Genomic DNA, 15,478 nt, shown 5'->3' with positions numbered 1-15,478 from the left:
TTATTAGTGCTGAGGATTTAATCCAGGGGTGCTCTACCACTGAGCTATACCCTCAGCCCTTGAGACAGTGTCTCACTAAATTGCTGAGGGACACACTAAATTGTTGAGGCTGGCTTCAAATTTGTGATCCTCCTGCCTCAGGAGGAGTTGCTGGGATTATAAGCATGCATCATGGCACCCAGTTTATTTTGTTTCTTTGTGTCTCAGTTTCCTCATCTGTAAAATGGAGCTAATAGCTCACAGAGTAGGAGGATGGCACACAGGAGAGTATCAAGACAATGCCTGACCTAGAATAGGTGTTCAACAAACAGTTGAATTGCTATACCTTGTATTTCCCACTAAAATATTATCAGCATAGGTGACTGCTGTGGTGCACACCTGTAGTCCCAGAGACTCAGGAGGCTGAGGCAGGAGAATTGAAAGTTCAAGGCCAGCCTTGGCAACACAACTTAGTGAGACTCTGTCTCTAAAAATATTTAAAAATAACTGGGGGTATAGCTCAGTGGCAGAGTATTCCTGGGTTAAATAGCCAGTACCACACAAGGAAAATTAACAGCTTGAGTTCCAGAGAATTCAGAATTTTCTTAGAATCCCCTGCTCTTTTCTTTAGGCATCCTGTGCAGGGCAGAAGGTGAACAGAGCCAGATAGAAAAAAAAAAAAAGCAGATTCTAATTTGATGAACTCCTGAAAAGTATTGCATAGGCCAACTTCCTGGGCCTCCTCAGGCCCAACAGAGACCAGGTACTTCCAGGAGGTGGAACAGTCGAACACCAAGCCTCCTCCCTAAAACCAGAGCATGCCTTGTAGGGCAAAAGCTGAACAGCAGAAATGAAATAACTTGACTCAGATTTTAAAGTGATGATCTAAAAGTTGAATTGGATCCCAAGGTTTATTTGACCTGTTCACTGTTTTTAAAATGCAATTTCATACAAAAATCTGGATTTCTGGATTCTCTTGAAATATTGCAAGATTTGGCAGTACATGGCCCTAGTCCTACAAGGTAAAAACAGATTGGAGGGGAGGAGCTGCTGTCCCTACTTTAGGTGAGGATGTGCTCTTCACTTTACCACAATTCATACCATCCCCTATTGCTCTTTACTATCCCATTCCACAGAAAGGTTCTCCCTTTACATAAGGGTCCATGCTTTACAGAAAGGTCCTACACTTTACAGAAGGGACCACACTTTACTAAATAAGCATTCCTCCATTTTTCATATAAAGCTTCTATTTTGTCAGAGTCATTCAATTACTGGTAGGTCATACATTTTACAAAAGAGTTTCTATAGAACTTGCCTCATTTTACAGAATGTCCCTGCACTTTGAAGGAAGCTCTTTCATTTTACAGAAACTTCTTCCTTTTCCCTTGAGAAAGGGCTTTTTCATCAGAGACTTCTATTTTATAGAAAGCTTCTCCATTTTTCAGGAGGGTATGGAGGATATACTCTTTTTTTAAAAAAATATTTTTAGTTGTAGATGGACACAATATCTTTATTTTATTTATTCATTTTTTCTATGTAGTGCTGAGAATCGAACTCAGTGCTTCACGCATGCCAGGTAGGCTCTCAAAAGTATCTTCACAGTCAGGCACAGTGGTGCATGCCTGTAATCTCAGCAGCTGAGGAGGCTGAGGCAGGAAGATCACAAGTTCAAGGCCAGACTCAGCAACTCATTGAGGCCCTCTGCAAATTAGCAAGATCCTATCTTGAAATTTTTTTTAAAAAGGGCTGGGAATGGGCTGGAGTTGTAGTTCAGTCATAGAGTGCTTGCCTTACATGTGTGAGGCCCTGGGTTCCATCCTCAGTACCACATAAAAATAAACAAATAAAAATAAAGATGTTTTTTAAGAAAAAAAGGGCTGGGAATGTGACTCAATGATTAAGTGCTCCTGGGTTCAGTCCTTAATAATACACACACACACACACACACACACACACACACACAAACACAATGTCTTCATTCTGCAGAAAGTGCCCCCATTTTTCTGCTGAGTCCTTTATGTTCAGAAGACTAGTGGACTTAAGGGAAGGAACCTCTGGACTACCCACAGGGTTCCTGTAAACATCTCCTCCTGCACATTTCACACTTGACAGAGCTTTGTGTTTGGACTTCCAGAAAGAACATCTGCCAGGCCAAGCAAGTCCTGTGTACAGTCTGGCCTTGAAGGTGAATTGGGGCAGCTGAGCTGGAGCTCATATTCAAGGGGTAGGCAGGAAGAGGTGGGGCAGTTTTGCCTTCATCCCTTGCTTTTTCTCTCAAGCTGTGGGACTCCCCCCCCACAGAGCTGGCTTCTCAAAAGGCATTTTCCTTTTTGCTGTTGTTCTTTCTTCTCCACTCCCTCTGTTCCCTTTCTCCACCCCAACCCCACCCCAGGAATTCCAACTGTCCCTGGGGCCTACCTCTCAGCCAGGAAAGGCAAAGATTTGAAGGCTGTTGGGAGAAGTTTACATCAGCTGTGAAAAGGCCTGAATGCTAGGGTCAGCTTCTGCCCACCTAACATCTCACAGATTCCTCACAACAAAAAGCACACACATATTGTCCCAGTTTTACAAATGGGGACATTGGGAGTTCAAGCTATGCAGCCCCTTGCCCCAGGTCACCAGGGAGTTAATGGCCAATGTCCAGTCTTGGGGCCCTAAGAGCTATCTTGAAATTAAGCCAAGGCTACAGCTGGGAGAAGAGAGAGGGGATACTGCTGGCCAGGGAAGAAGGGAAACTGGCAGCTGAAATTCCCAGAAAGAGGTGAAGGAAAAGTAGGGTCTGGTTCCAGTGGGAATGGGCCAAAAGAGGAGTCCTTGTCCTCAAGCTTAGCTAGAAGCTGGACCTCCTCTGCCAGTAAACCCAGAAGCATGTGCTCAGGGCACCTGCCAAGCAGGGGCATACAGCAATCAGAAACAATTTTTGGAATGATTTTGCTATTTCAACAATAATAAATTGTCATGGGAAAATTTGAAACTCAGATGCAATTCTTGACACATATTTTACACTTTTGTGTGGTTTGTATTTTGAATTGTGTTTGAATGGAGGAGACAGGGCACCATTGTCTTTTCACCTCTAATAGGAATACTGCCCTGATCTACGGAGCTCTTGTGGTGAAGAGGGCTGGATTCTGTGTCCATCTCTGGCTGGGTTTACTTGCATTTCTCAATGTATCAGTAGTTTTGTGCTGGGTTCAGCTTCTAGCTGAATTCAAGAGCAAGGACTCCTCTCTTTGGCCCACACCCACTGGAACTGAACCTTACTTCACTTTCCCTTCTTTCTGGAAATTTCAGAAGCAAACCAGGAAGCTGCTATTATTATCTTCTTTTCCAGACATGGAACCAAGACTCAGAAAGATGGGGACCGAGAGCCACTTAGCTAGTAAATGGTGGTGTTGGAATTTCATGGGATGTTCAACTGGTAAACTCTATGCAAATAGTCCCCAATCCAAAACAAAACATAACAAATTCCAAAATCTGAAACAATCTGAAAAATTCTGGTCTGAAGCATTTCAGATAAGGGATGCTCAACCTGTGTAGCATAATATTTTAGTATAAGTATGCATAAGGCATGCTTATACTAAAACATCTATTTGTCATTCATGTGAAATTCGAATTTTACTGGGTGTCATGTATTTTATCTGGCTATCTTTTTCCTGTCCTCTCCCTCTCCTGAGCTCCCCAATCCCAACAGGCTAACCCCCTTGCACTTTCTGAGCCACTACTTAACTTTTCCTGAATGAGAGTCTCTTGTCTTTATGATTGGGAGCTCCCTGAAGGTAACGGTCAAGATTTCCCTAACTTGGGCTGGGGGTGTAGATCAGTGGTAGAGCACTTACCTAGCATGCAAAGCCCTGTGTTCTACACCCAGCCTGCAAAAAACAATTGCCCTTCCAGCATGCTGAGAGTCAAGAGGGGTGAAGGCGGAGCAAGATGTACACCCACCTCCACACCCACAGCAGGGCTGAGAAGAACCCAGGTGCTCTTGGGGTGCCCAGGATGTGCTTCCTGTCAGTGCCAAGAGATGTCCAAGTGGTAGTGGTGGTTGTGTATGTGCACTTTGCATGTTGTATATGAGTATATGGAATGGCTTTGTGGTTCTCTCTGGGTCTTTGAGGACTGTGTACAGTAGATGTGTCACTATATTGTTGTAGGACTTGGTGGTGTGTCTTTATGGGTATGAGGAGGCCTCCTTTGTGTCCCTTGCTCTGTTGGGCAATGAGAACTCTGGTAAACCCAGGGGTAAAAGGGCAGTGCTGGTAGAGGATCTTGTCAGGGGTATGGATTTATATGTGTGAGAATGTTGTGGATTATCAACCATTTAAAATGGGCCATTTATATTCTTGTAATCTCAGCAACTCAGGAAGCTGAAGGAGTAGGATCACAAGTTCAAGGGCAGCCTCAGCAATTTAGTAAGAAGAACCTCAGTGACTTAATGAGACCATTTCAAAATTTGAATACAAGTTAAAGGATTGGGTGCTGGGGTTATAGCTCAGTGGTAGAACGCTTAACTAGCATGTGTGAGGCACTAGGTTCAATCCTCAGCACCACATAAAAATAAATAAATAAAATAAAGGTATTGTGTCCACCTACAATTAATTTTTTTTTTAATTAAAGAAAAAAAATGAAAGGATTGGGAATGTATCAATGGCAGAATAGCCCTGAGTTTAATCCCTAGTATAAAGAAAAAGTGGGCTGGAAAAAATTAATGTAGGACCTAGCTTGGTGCTGATTAGGTGAGTCAGTGGGAAGGCCTGTGGTTTCTAGAAAGGGGAAGGGGGCATCCTACCCTGGAAGCTCCCTGAGAGCAGGAGTGGGATTTTCTTATCTATCAGCATACAGTGGACCAGGCTCAGAAATATTTGTAGGGGAAATCAGATAATTCAGTAGTGTTATAAGGTGCTGCAGAGACCTAGCTGAGTAGTTTCTGTTTTTATTTGGGTATTAGGAAGTTATGGAAGGTTTTTGTGTAGATAAGTCATAAGACCAAGCTATATTATTAAAAATGCAGCCAACCACCAAGAGGGAGCAAGCCCTGGGGCCAAGGGATCCACTGAAAACAGGAGGGAAATTGGGAGTGTAGGTAAAGAAGAGAAAGGGAATACTGAAATAGGAAATGGAGGGATCTCAAACCTTTTTCCCCTTGGTGGAACCTAGCCTGGTTCTTAGTCAGACCTATACCACTAAACTTGAACCATATAGTTTTTCCCTATAGGCAGAGTTGTGGTTGTCCCTCTTATTAACCACACTATGATTTGTGACTTTAAATCCCTGGAATCCACCCTGTCCCTCCTGGTTCCCCACTTTTCCAGCTTCCCCTTAGAAAGCAGGGTTAAGAGCCCAGTCCAGAATCAGCCTGCCTAAAAGTCTGACATTGACTTGCTGTGTGACCTGGGGGTAGTCACTGCCTCTCTGTCTGCTTTCATCCCCACGTTAGAAACTGAGCTGAGAATCCCTGCCCCACTCACCTGGGATTCAGCCTACTGTTCTGTAGGGCTGCCTGCAAGAAGGCAGAGAGAATAGAGAGACAGGGCCATGTGTGGACTCCAGGGTGAGATAGGTGAGGAAGAGCAGAGGGTCACCACACCATGAAGAATAGCAGTGGAACAGCCCCACAGGAGACCTGCTGCCCTGCTACAGACCAGGTGGGGAGGGCTTTCTTAGAGAGGCACGCTTGGGTTGGGGTATGGAGAAAGGATTTGTGGGTTCCACAGGCCTAGGGAGGCATACAAGGAGCTCCTGGGGTCTTAGCACTTGTGTGTATTTCTGGAAGAGGAGGTGTCTACATTTGTTCACTTGATCTTTGACCATGTCAGCTACTCTCTTGTGTCTCACTTTCTCTGAACAAGTGTCTTTCCAACTGTGTCTCCGCCTGTGCCTCCATCCAGGTGATTCATCCTCCTCAACCCCACGCCCAGGGGGAGGGCAGGGCAGGATCAGCCAGGATGTGCTGAGCAGGGCAGGGTAAGCAGCCCAGCTAAGCTGAGAGGAGCACCTCCTCAGTCCTGGCCAGGCCCTACCTGCTTAAGTGGGCAAGGAAGTGAGGAAACTGTACCCAAAGCAAGGTACGGGGTGGCGGGGGGAGTGCTTGGCCTGGGACATCATGTTCTCTCAGCTAGAAAGGGCCCCTGGCCCGAGTCTCCTGGGGCCTACCTGGCCCAGGTATAGCCTGGGTGGGGTCAGGGGCACAAGGAAGGTTCTGGAATCCTGTGAGTTGAATAGTCTTTCCTTCCAAGACTCAGAGACTTAAAAATCCCCTAAAACTCTGCCTTTATGACCTTGTAAGGGAGGATATGGATATCTCTGTGTGCCACTGCTATATCTTTTTGTAGTGGAGGCAGCAAATGACACTGTGATTGTTTACCAGGAGGAGGCAAGTGTCTTATGTCTGTGTGTATCCCAGGGCTAAGACCCTTATGTTTGTTTCATGAGTGTGACATAGTAAATTATGTTATGTCTGTGATTCTGTGTTCATGTATCTGAGTAAGTAGTTGTCATTGTGTGAGGTTGTGTCTGGCCTGGTATAATTGACCCCACATGGCTAGTCTTTAAGTTTAACCATGTTTGCAGATGTGTGGAGGTACATTATAATGTATATCAACTCCATGATTCTGTAAATTGAGATAGAGTTAAATGACACTGTGTATCTTTATGATTCAATGGAATCATGTTTGAAGGATGTATAATAAGGTATATGATGGTATGTGGTTAGGTGATTATCATGAGATGGTAGATTGGCCATTATGTGAGTATCTTTGTAACTGTGTAGACCATGTTTGCAGGTAAATATGATACCATGATCCTGTGTGATCATATGTGAGATCATAACTTCAGGTCTTTGTAACTGCATATGACCAGACAGACTTTCAGGAGTGTAATGACCTGTGTTTGGATGTTTGAATTTATGTGGCCTTACAGTTGTGTAAAACTATAAATAACACCATGCGCTTTTGTGACAGAGTGGAACCATTTATGACTGGTCGTTGATGAGACTGTCACACAGGTTAACAGATCTTTTGTGGCTGTGAGAGTCCAAGTAACTGTGGCACAACATAACTGGCAATGTGTGCCACTGGTAGCTCTAGAAGCTCTGAACTACTGTTCACTCTCTTGTCCTCACACCTGCTTTCCTGCGTCTTTCCCTACACAAGCACCTTTTATGGCTCCCTTCTGCCACAGGATAGATGTTCAACTCCTCAGCCTGTCATCCAAGCTTTATCCCCTTCTCTCTGGCCCCACCTGACTTCTCTGTAATCTGAGCCATTCCTACGGCCCCCTCCCCAGTCAAGACCGCGTGTCAACCCTAAGAGACCCTTCACTGCCTTCCAGACTGAAATTTCTCTTGTAAGTGTCACCATCATCTCCAAGGCCCCAAACAGGTGGGTTTAGGAGGCCCTAAACTAAGGGAGGAGGGACAATACAAAAAGACTTCCTGTTTTTCTGAATTTGCTGCTTGCTCTTTTAAACTCATTCTGGTGACCTGAACTCAGAATTCTGGATGTGTGTGTCAGGGGTGGCATATGTGTGGGTATGTGTTGATGTGAAAGTAGACGAGACTAACACAGATTGGTGAGACACTGTTTTTTTTTGTTGTTGTTAGAGGTGTTTTCAGTGCTAGGGATTGAACCCAGGGGCACTTTAACAGTAAGCTACATTCCCAGTCCTTTTTATATTTTGTTTTGGGATAGGGTCTCACTAAATTGCCAAGTCTGGCTTCCTGCCTCAGCCTCCGGAGTTACTGGGGTTTTAAGAAGCAAAATTTTTGCTCATGAAACACAGTTTCATCATTTTTAAGCTCACTCAGCTGTACAAAATTGTAGACAAAAAAGTTCAAATATTCTCATAGCCTTAAAAAAACAGGTTGAAGCCAGGAATGGTGACATACCTGTAATCTTGGTGAAATTAACCAGCAATTTAGTGAGACCCTCAATAATTTAGCAAGACCCTGTCCCCAAATCCCAAGATGTTTATGTTTCTTTTCTTTCTTTCTTTTTTTTTTTTTTTTTTTTGTACTGGGGATTGAACCCAGGGGCACTCAACCGCTGAGCAACATCTCCAGTCCTTTTTACATTTCATTCTGAGACAGAGTCTCACCACGTTTCTTAGGCCCTTGCTAAATTGCTGAGACTGGCTTTGAACTTGAAATCCTCCTGCCTCAGCCTCCAGAGCCACTGGAATTATAGGCATATGCCACCATGCCTGGCTCTATCTCAAAAAAATTTAAAAAAGGCTGAAGATGTAGCTTAGTAATAAAACACCCTTGGGTTTAATCCCCAGTACAAAAAAAAAAAAAAAAAAGATAGAAAATGGTTTATGCCAAGCATACCCACTGTAACTGTATAAACAAATGCTACAAATATACAAACTTTAGGGTGCTCATTCCCATCCCCAGCCTGATTAAACTCCCTAATAGTAATGCCCACTGATATACATGAAATCAATGCACTAATCACAGAGAACTCTTATCTGTTGATGAAAACAATCAGCCCAAGCCCTAGGCCTGGCTTCACATCTGAGGGCTGGGGTAGGGGTTTCCCAGCAGTGCATTGTGGCCATAAAAGGGGCTCCATGAAACCCAATACCCGAGATACCTGCTAAGACATGGAACTCCCCTTTAGAGTAAAGTTAGTTGCTTCACATCCAGTTTCTCCCTTTCTGCAGGGCTGCACCAGGGAAACCGGATCCTGGTTAAAAGCTTGTCCCTTGACCCTGGCCAGAGCCTTGAGCCTCATCCAGAAGGCCCCCAGCGGCTTCGCTCAGATCCAGGCCCCCCCACTGAAACCCCTAGCCAGCGTCCTTCACCACTGAAGCGGGCACCAGGCCCAAAGCCACAGGGTAAGTGCTTCCAGAAAGAGCTGAAAAATGGCCCAGGGGAGGGAATAGAGGACAGAAGTTAACCAGTGTCAGAGGAGAGGGCTTGTTAGAACAAGAGGCCTTGTGGTCTCAGAGAGAGTGCTACCTACCCAGCAGGCAGAGGATTGTGGCCTGGGGTGAATGTGCACTGGGATCTCACCTCAGGCCTGCTCTGTGCCTACCTCAAACAAAGACAAAATAAAACAAAAAAAAATCCCACAAACTGGGGTTTGTAGAGAGGGATGTAGCCTGGTCATATAGCCACCCCTAAACCCAGGTCATTGAGGTATCTCTTCTCTTCCTCAACCTCTCTAGTCCCCCCAAAGCCCAGCTACCTGCAGATGCCCCGGATGCCCCCCCAACCTGAGCCTATCCCTCCTCCGCCATCCCGCCCACTACCTGCGGACCCCCGAGTGGCCAAGGGTCTGGCCCCCAGGGCAGAGGCCAGCCCCAGTTCTGCAGCAGTATCCTCACTGATTGAGAAGTTTGAAAGGTAAGTACCTCTAGGACCTTGTGGGGGATGGATTGGGATAGGAAGGGATGGTTTTAGGAAAGGCTTCTCAGTCAACCTCATACCCTGCTTCCATATGTGTCCACCACCAACCTCAGAGAACCTGTGATTGTCGCCTCGGATAGGCCAGCCCCTGGCCCCTGTCCAGGTCCCCCAGAGCCAGCCATGTTGCCACAGCCACCCCCGCAACCACCAGTGTCCCAGCTCCCTGAGGGTGAGGCCTCCCGCTGCCTGTTCCTGCTGGCTCCTGGGCCTCGGGATGGTGAGAAGGTACCTAACCGTGACAGCGGCATTGACAGCATCAGCTCGCCATCCAACAGTGAAGAGACATGCTTTGTCAGTGATGATGGGCCTCCCAGCCACAGCCTCTGTCCTGGGCCCCCTGCCCTGGCCAGTATGCCTGTTGCTTTGGCCGACCCCCACCGGCCTGGCTCCCAGGAGGTTGACAGTGACCTGGAAGAAGAGGATGATGAAGAAGAGGATGAGGAGAAGGACAGAGAAATTCCAGTGCCTCCAATGGAGAGACAGGAGTCTGTGGAGGTACTGATCTGTGTTCACCAAGAGACAAGACCTTGCAGAGAAACCAGGAACCTGGCTTTTGTGCTTGGTTCTTGCCCAGCATGATATTTCTCAAAACAGGGCATTGTTTCCATTTAGGATGTTTAGCTTCCCTAGTATCCTGGCACTAAATACCAATAGCAAAACCCCTCTAATTATTGTGACCACCAAAATGACCATACATCATTCCAAATGCCCAATAGGAAGGTGGTTCTACCTTCATCAGAGAACCACTAGCCAGACCTCAGTTTTCCATTCTGAAGATGGGCATCCTGGTTGGGGGATCTTTAAAGTTCTGTCCCAATTGGGAAAATCTCATGACTCAGTAGCTGTGTGACATTGGTCAAGTCTCTTCCCTCTCTGCTCTCTTACCACAAACCTCAATATCCTTGTTTGTATAAGAGAAAGTCTCACATTCCAGAGAGGCTTCCTGACAGCTGGAGGGAGGACACAAGATCTAGAGCCCCGGAAAGACTTAAGCCTGTGGAGAAGGAGACTCTTTTTTTAAATTATTTATTTTATTCATTTTAGTTGCTGATGGATCTTTATTTTTTATTTATATGTGGTGCTGAGAATCAAACCCAGTGCTTCACACATTCAAGGCATGTGCTCTACCACTGAGCTACACCCCCAGCCCGAGAAGGAGACTTTTAACTTCAGGGATCCCTTTCTGTACCCTTACAACCTAATATTTCTTCAAAAGGCATCCTTGCACTTGAGTTAGATCTCAGCTGCTCTGCCAGGACCAAGCTCAAGTGTGGGGGCTAAGGCCATAAATTACTGGGATAAAAGGTATTCAGTGAATATATATCTAGCAAATCAGGAAACTGAACCAGCAGGCAATGAGTTTTAGACCTTTCTATACTTTTGTGTGTTTATCTCACCCCCAGGTAATCATCAAGCCTTTGCTGACTATAAACTGAATGGGTGAATAAATAGCTAAATAATATTTATAGACTACTTGATCTGTAGTTTACTCTGTTATATAATTGTCTGAATTACAAATGGGCTTAGGTCCTCTTATAATTGGTATTTATAGATGAGGGATCTTATATACTGAGCAGTTAAACAACTTATGCAATCTTGTAAGTGGCAGAGCTAGGATTTGAACCCATGAAGTCTTGACATTCCAGTTCCTGTGCTTAATCACTACACTATGCCCAGTGAACAGAGAGAACAGATGAAAAGATAAATGAATGACTGAGTGAGTGAGTACATATTATCAGAATTGAGGGTGGGCTTTGTGATCAACTGGGGAGTCAGAGATGAAGCAGGAGAGGGACTTAAGTGTCTAGAGATGGCGTCATGGTTATCTCAGGGCAGCATTGGACTTAGAGCATGATGTGAGCTGTTGTAAGAATTCTAGGGGAGCCAGGTAAAGTGGCATGTGCCTGGAGTCCCAGCTACTGGGGAGGCTGAAGTAGAAGGATCACTTATTTGAACCCAGGAGGCCAGCCTGGGCAACATAGCAAGACCTTGTCTCTTAACAAATTATTCTAGAAACTTGGGTAAGGGTTAGGGTGGAGGATAATGAATCAAGCGGCAGCTCTTCTCCTTTCAGTTGACTGTGCAGCAGAAGGTGTTCCACATTGCCAATGAGCTCCTGCAAACTGAGAAGGCTTATGTTTCCAGGCTCCATCTACTGGATCAGGTGAATGTCCCCTCAGGGGTCCCAGGGACCCATTACCTGATAGATGGGTTCCAAGGAAGAAATGATAGGATCTGAGCCTAACCCTACCACTGAGGTTAGAATCTAGAGGTGGTAAGGCCCCTCTCTGACCTTGAAGCTAACTGTGCCTGAATCCAACTCTGATTTTTATTATTCCAAGTTTGATCCTGATATTAAGCCTGGACAGGTATTCCAGCCCTGATTACAACTCTAACATTAATACTGACTATTCTCCAGATCCTAAATTTACCCCTTATTTGAACTTCACTCTAATTCTGGCCCTTTGCCTGACCCCAAATCCAATAGGAATTTTTATCTACTTTGTTCACTGCTCCATCCTAACCAGCAGAACAGTGCCTGGGACACAGTAGGCACTCAGAAATATTTGTTAAATGAATGGATTTAATTCCAACTTTCTATCTGATCCTGAATCTGTTTCTGACTCTGATCCTGACTTCTCATTGTTCCAATGTCTAACTGCTAACCTTAACATTGTGAAGTCCAACTCCATATATAACCCTAATTCCATTCCCTTTCTCCTCAGTCTCCAAACCAATATTGATCCCAAACCCTCACAAAAATTTCTACAAACACTACCCTCACCTGCAAGCTAGCCCTTCCCCAGCCAAGCCCCAGGCCCAGCTGGGCTAAATGCTCCTGCCTTACTCTGCAGGTGTTCTGTGCCCGTCTGCTAGAAGAAGCTCGGAACCGCAGTTCCTTCCCAGCTGATGTTGTACATGGCATCTTCTCTAACATCTGCTCCATCTACTGCTTCCATCAGCAGTTCCTGTTGCCTGAACTAGAGAAGCGCATGGAGGAATGGTGAGAGGCCCCAGAGCTAGGCTGCCTACAATTTGCTGCTGATCCTAAGCCCAGATGTGTACATTTGAACCCAGGAGTTTGAGGCCAGCCTGAGCAACATAGCAAAACCTTGTCTCTTAACAAAGTTCATTCCTGTCCTGGGGGTGTAGTTCAGTGGTAGAGTGCTTCCTTAGTATGCACTGGTTTGCTCATATTCACCACAAAATAAAAAGAAGAAAGTTCATTCCTACCTGCCCTCTCTTACTGACTTCCATAAAAAGAACCAGGCCCAAGCTGCACCTTCTAGGCCCTCCTGAGTGCAGCACAGATGTAGATTTAGAAGATTACAACAGAATAGCAGAGCCCTTAAGCAGGTGAAGTTCAGGCCAGACATGGTAGCACATGCCTGTAATCCCAGTTACTTGGTAAGCTAAGGCAGGAGGATCACAAGTTGGAAACCAGCCTTGGCAACTTGGCCAGACCCTGATTCAAAATAAAATAAATAAAAATAAAAAGGGCCCAGGCTGCAACTCAGTAGTAAAGTACCTCTGGGTTTAATCCCCACTACTGGAAGAAAAAAAGTATGAGGTTCAAAGCTAAATTGATACAAGGTGAAAGATTTACACAATCTCAAGAGAAACCAAAGTATCCAGAGATAAATTGGCATGTTCAAATTCTGACTCTGCTGCTTTCTAATTTCTTAAATTGTTGTGCCTCAGTTTCCTCATATTTATTTAGGTACTGAGATTGAAACCAGAGGCATTTTACCATTGAGCTATATTCCCAGCCCTTTCTACTTTTTATTTGGAGATAAGGTCTTACTCAATTGCTGAGTCTGGCCTCAAATTTGTAATCCTCCTGCCTGCGAATTTTAAGTAGCTGGAATTATTATAGGTGTGAACCTTTGTGCCTGACCCCTCATCTTTACAATGGGAATAATAAGTGTTATTTTAAGGATTAAATAAGTTGATACATGTGGAGATCTCTTAACAAACAGTTCCCAGTATCTAAGTGCTCAGTGTTTGTCAGCTATTGTTATTTTTATCTGTGCTATGATAGAGGTGAGAATGGGAGGGTGTAGGGATCAAACAGATGGATCAAGCCTAGCCTGGGGGTCTGAGAACAGATTTAGAGAGGAGATAATGCTTGAATCTAGTCCTGCGGGAGCCGGGCAGGTTTTACAGATAAACTCTAGCCTCTAGGCTTTCCTCTTTCAATTCAGCCTTTTTGAGTCTATACCACCTGCTTGAATGATCATTTAACAACAACCAGATCATATCAGTCCCTGCTTAAAATTGTCTACATGTTCCCCACACTTATAAGATAAACTGTGTCCCTCTCACCAGACTGTGATCACAGAGGCCTGGCATGAAACCTGGCTTTGCTATCTCCCCAGGAGCCCATGACCTCAGGTCTGGTTTATCTCCCACATCAGACTATGACTAGCGAGGATTATGAGCAGACCTGGTTTCTTGGCCTCCCGCAATGGACAGTGAACCTCTCAGGGCTCAACTGGGTGTGACTCATTTCTGTGTTCCCAACACCACTTAACACAAGATTGGGCACAGAATCAATTATATAGGCCTTGCAGTAAAGTCAAGGCAGATGTTCCAGGACATGTTGTTCCTGGTGCTTGAGCAGGAGTCAGGGCAGGAGGCCTCCCAGGCCATGTTCTCAGGTCAAAAGAGCCTCCTGGCCTAATTGGCCTATGTAAGCAGCATTTCCAAAGAAGTCAACTGGTTGGGAAGTAGGTTTCCAGGACTGAAATGAGAGTGATCTGCCTGGGACTAGAGACCTATGAGGGAGGTCCCTGGGAGCTAATGTTCAGCAGGACCACATCAGCCCCCATTTCTACCCCAGGGACCGCTACCCACGCATTGGGGACATCCTGCAGAAGCTGGCACCCTTCCTCAAGATGTATGGCGAGTATGTGAAGAACTTTGATAGGGCTGTGGAGCTGGTCAACACCTGGACAGAGCGCTCCACCCAGTTCAAAGTCATCATCCATGAGGTGCAGGTGAGTGGCGAACCTGGATGGAGCAGACGGAGGGAGGAAAGATCTGCAGGGACCTGTTGGGGGGTGTGTCTGCAACTAGACCTGAGCTCCTCTCTTTCTGCCTGTCACAGAAGGAGGAAGCCTGTGGCAATCTGACATTGCAGCACCACATGCTGGAGCCTGTGCAGCGCATCCCCCGCTATGAGCTGCTTCTCAAGGACTATCTGTTAAAGCTGCCTCATGGCTCCCCAGACAGCAAGGATGCCCAAAGTGAGTGTGTGTACCCAGACCCTGCCCTGCTCCCTGACACTGATAGCCCTAGGTCAGACCTCTCATGCAGGTCCCCAAAACTTAATTCCCAGGTTCAGCTTTCCATTGACATGTGATTGAGATCCCAGAATAGAAAGAATCTCTAAACTGAAAGACCTACATTGACACTGAATTGAGACCTCAGGATGAACCTCCAGGTTAAGATCCCTCCCTGTGTACCCAGAAAGAACACTCAAAAGGAGTCTCCCAGATGGAACTTACCAAATGGAACCCCAGAGTTTGAGAGGCATGCCCAGATTGTCCCCCTAAAGGAAGCCATCCATTTTTTAGGCTGACCCTCAGATTTATCCCCAAATGAAGTACAAGTACAAAATTAAACTGAACATGAACCCCCAGGGACTGAGCTTCTAGGCTAGAGCTTAGCCTAACTTCCTCAGACCAAGACCTCTTTTACTAAGTCTCCATGGCTGAGCTCCCCAGAAAGAGCTCCATTCTATGTCCACTATCCACTCCCCAAAATGAACCTTTGAAAAGAACATCCAAATTTGATCAGGGCCCCACAGAATCACTCTAGAAATGATCACCCTAAACTGGTTCCCTTATTTTCTACCTCAGATTTGGATCTCTAGGCCAAGAAACTTCCTCCCCAGACTGAGTCCCTACACACTAAACCACTAGAAAAGTATTTTATTGTGACTCCTCCAGTACCTGTCCCATCCCTATAGCATCACACCCCAGGTAGAGCTCCCCAGGGTCCACCCCTCTTGCCCTTCCCCAGACTGCTATTTATATTTATTCATTCATTAACTTAACAATTGAGCACCTTAATATTTAGGGCAGAGCT

General features: G+C 45.6%; 1 protein-coding gene across 2 annotated transcripts in view; it reads left to right on the top strand.

Annotated features, from left to right (window-relative positions):
• Positions 1 to 15,478, top strand: part of Fgd1 (FYVE, RhoGEF and PH domain containing 1) — a 41,983-nt gene that overhangs the window by 9,816 nt on the left and 16,689 nt on the right. The window contains exons 2-8 of one of the 2 annotated variants that reach the window (XM_077107273.1): positions 8,638 to 8,811; positions 9,145 to 9,322; positions 9,394 to 9,880; positions 11,460 to 11,549; positions 12,241 to 12,389; positions 14,229 to 14,385; positions 14,496 to 14,634. In XM_077107273.1, coding sequence (XP_076963388.1) covers positions 8,638 to 8,811; positions 9,145 to 9,322; positions 9,394 to 9,880; positions 11,460 to 11,549; positions 12,241 to 12,389; positions 14,229 to 14,385; positions 14,496 to 14,634 — 1,374 coding nt within the window. The remainder of the gene's footprint in view (positions 1 to 8,637; positions 8,812 to 9,144; positions 9,323 to 9,393; positions 9,881 to 11,459; positions 11,550 to 12,240; positions 12,390 to 14,228; positions 14,386 to 14,495; positions 14,635 to 15,478) is intronic. The other variant, XM_077107274.1, reaches the window with a different exon arrangement.

The sequence above is a fragment of the Callospermophilus lateralis genome, chromosome X (genome assembly GCF_048772815.1).
Source record: "Callospermophilus lateralis isolate mCalLat2 chromosome X, mCalLat2.hap1, whole genome shotgun sequence".
Taxonomy (NCBI): domain Eukaryota; kingdom Metazoa; phylum Chordata; class Mammalia; order Rodentia; family Sciuridae; genus Callospermophilus; species Callospermophilus lateralis.
Note: the sequence above shows the minus strand (reverse complement) of the source record. Positions and strands in the feature narration are given on the sequence as shown.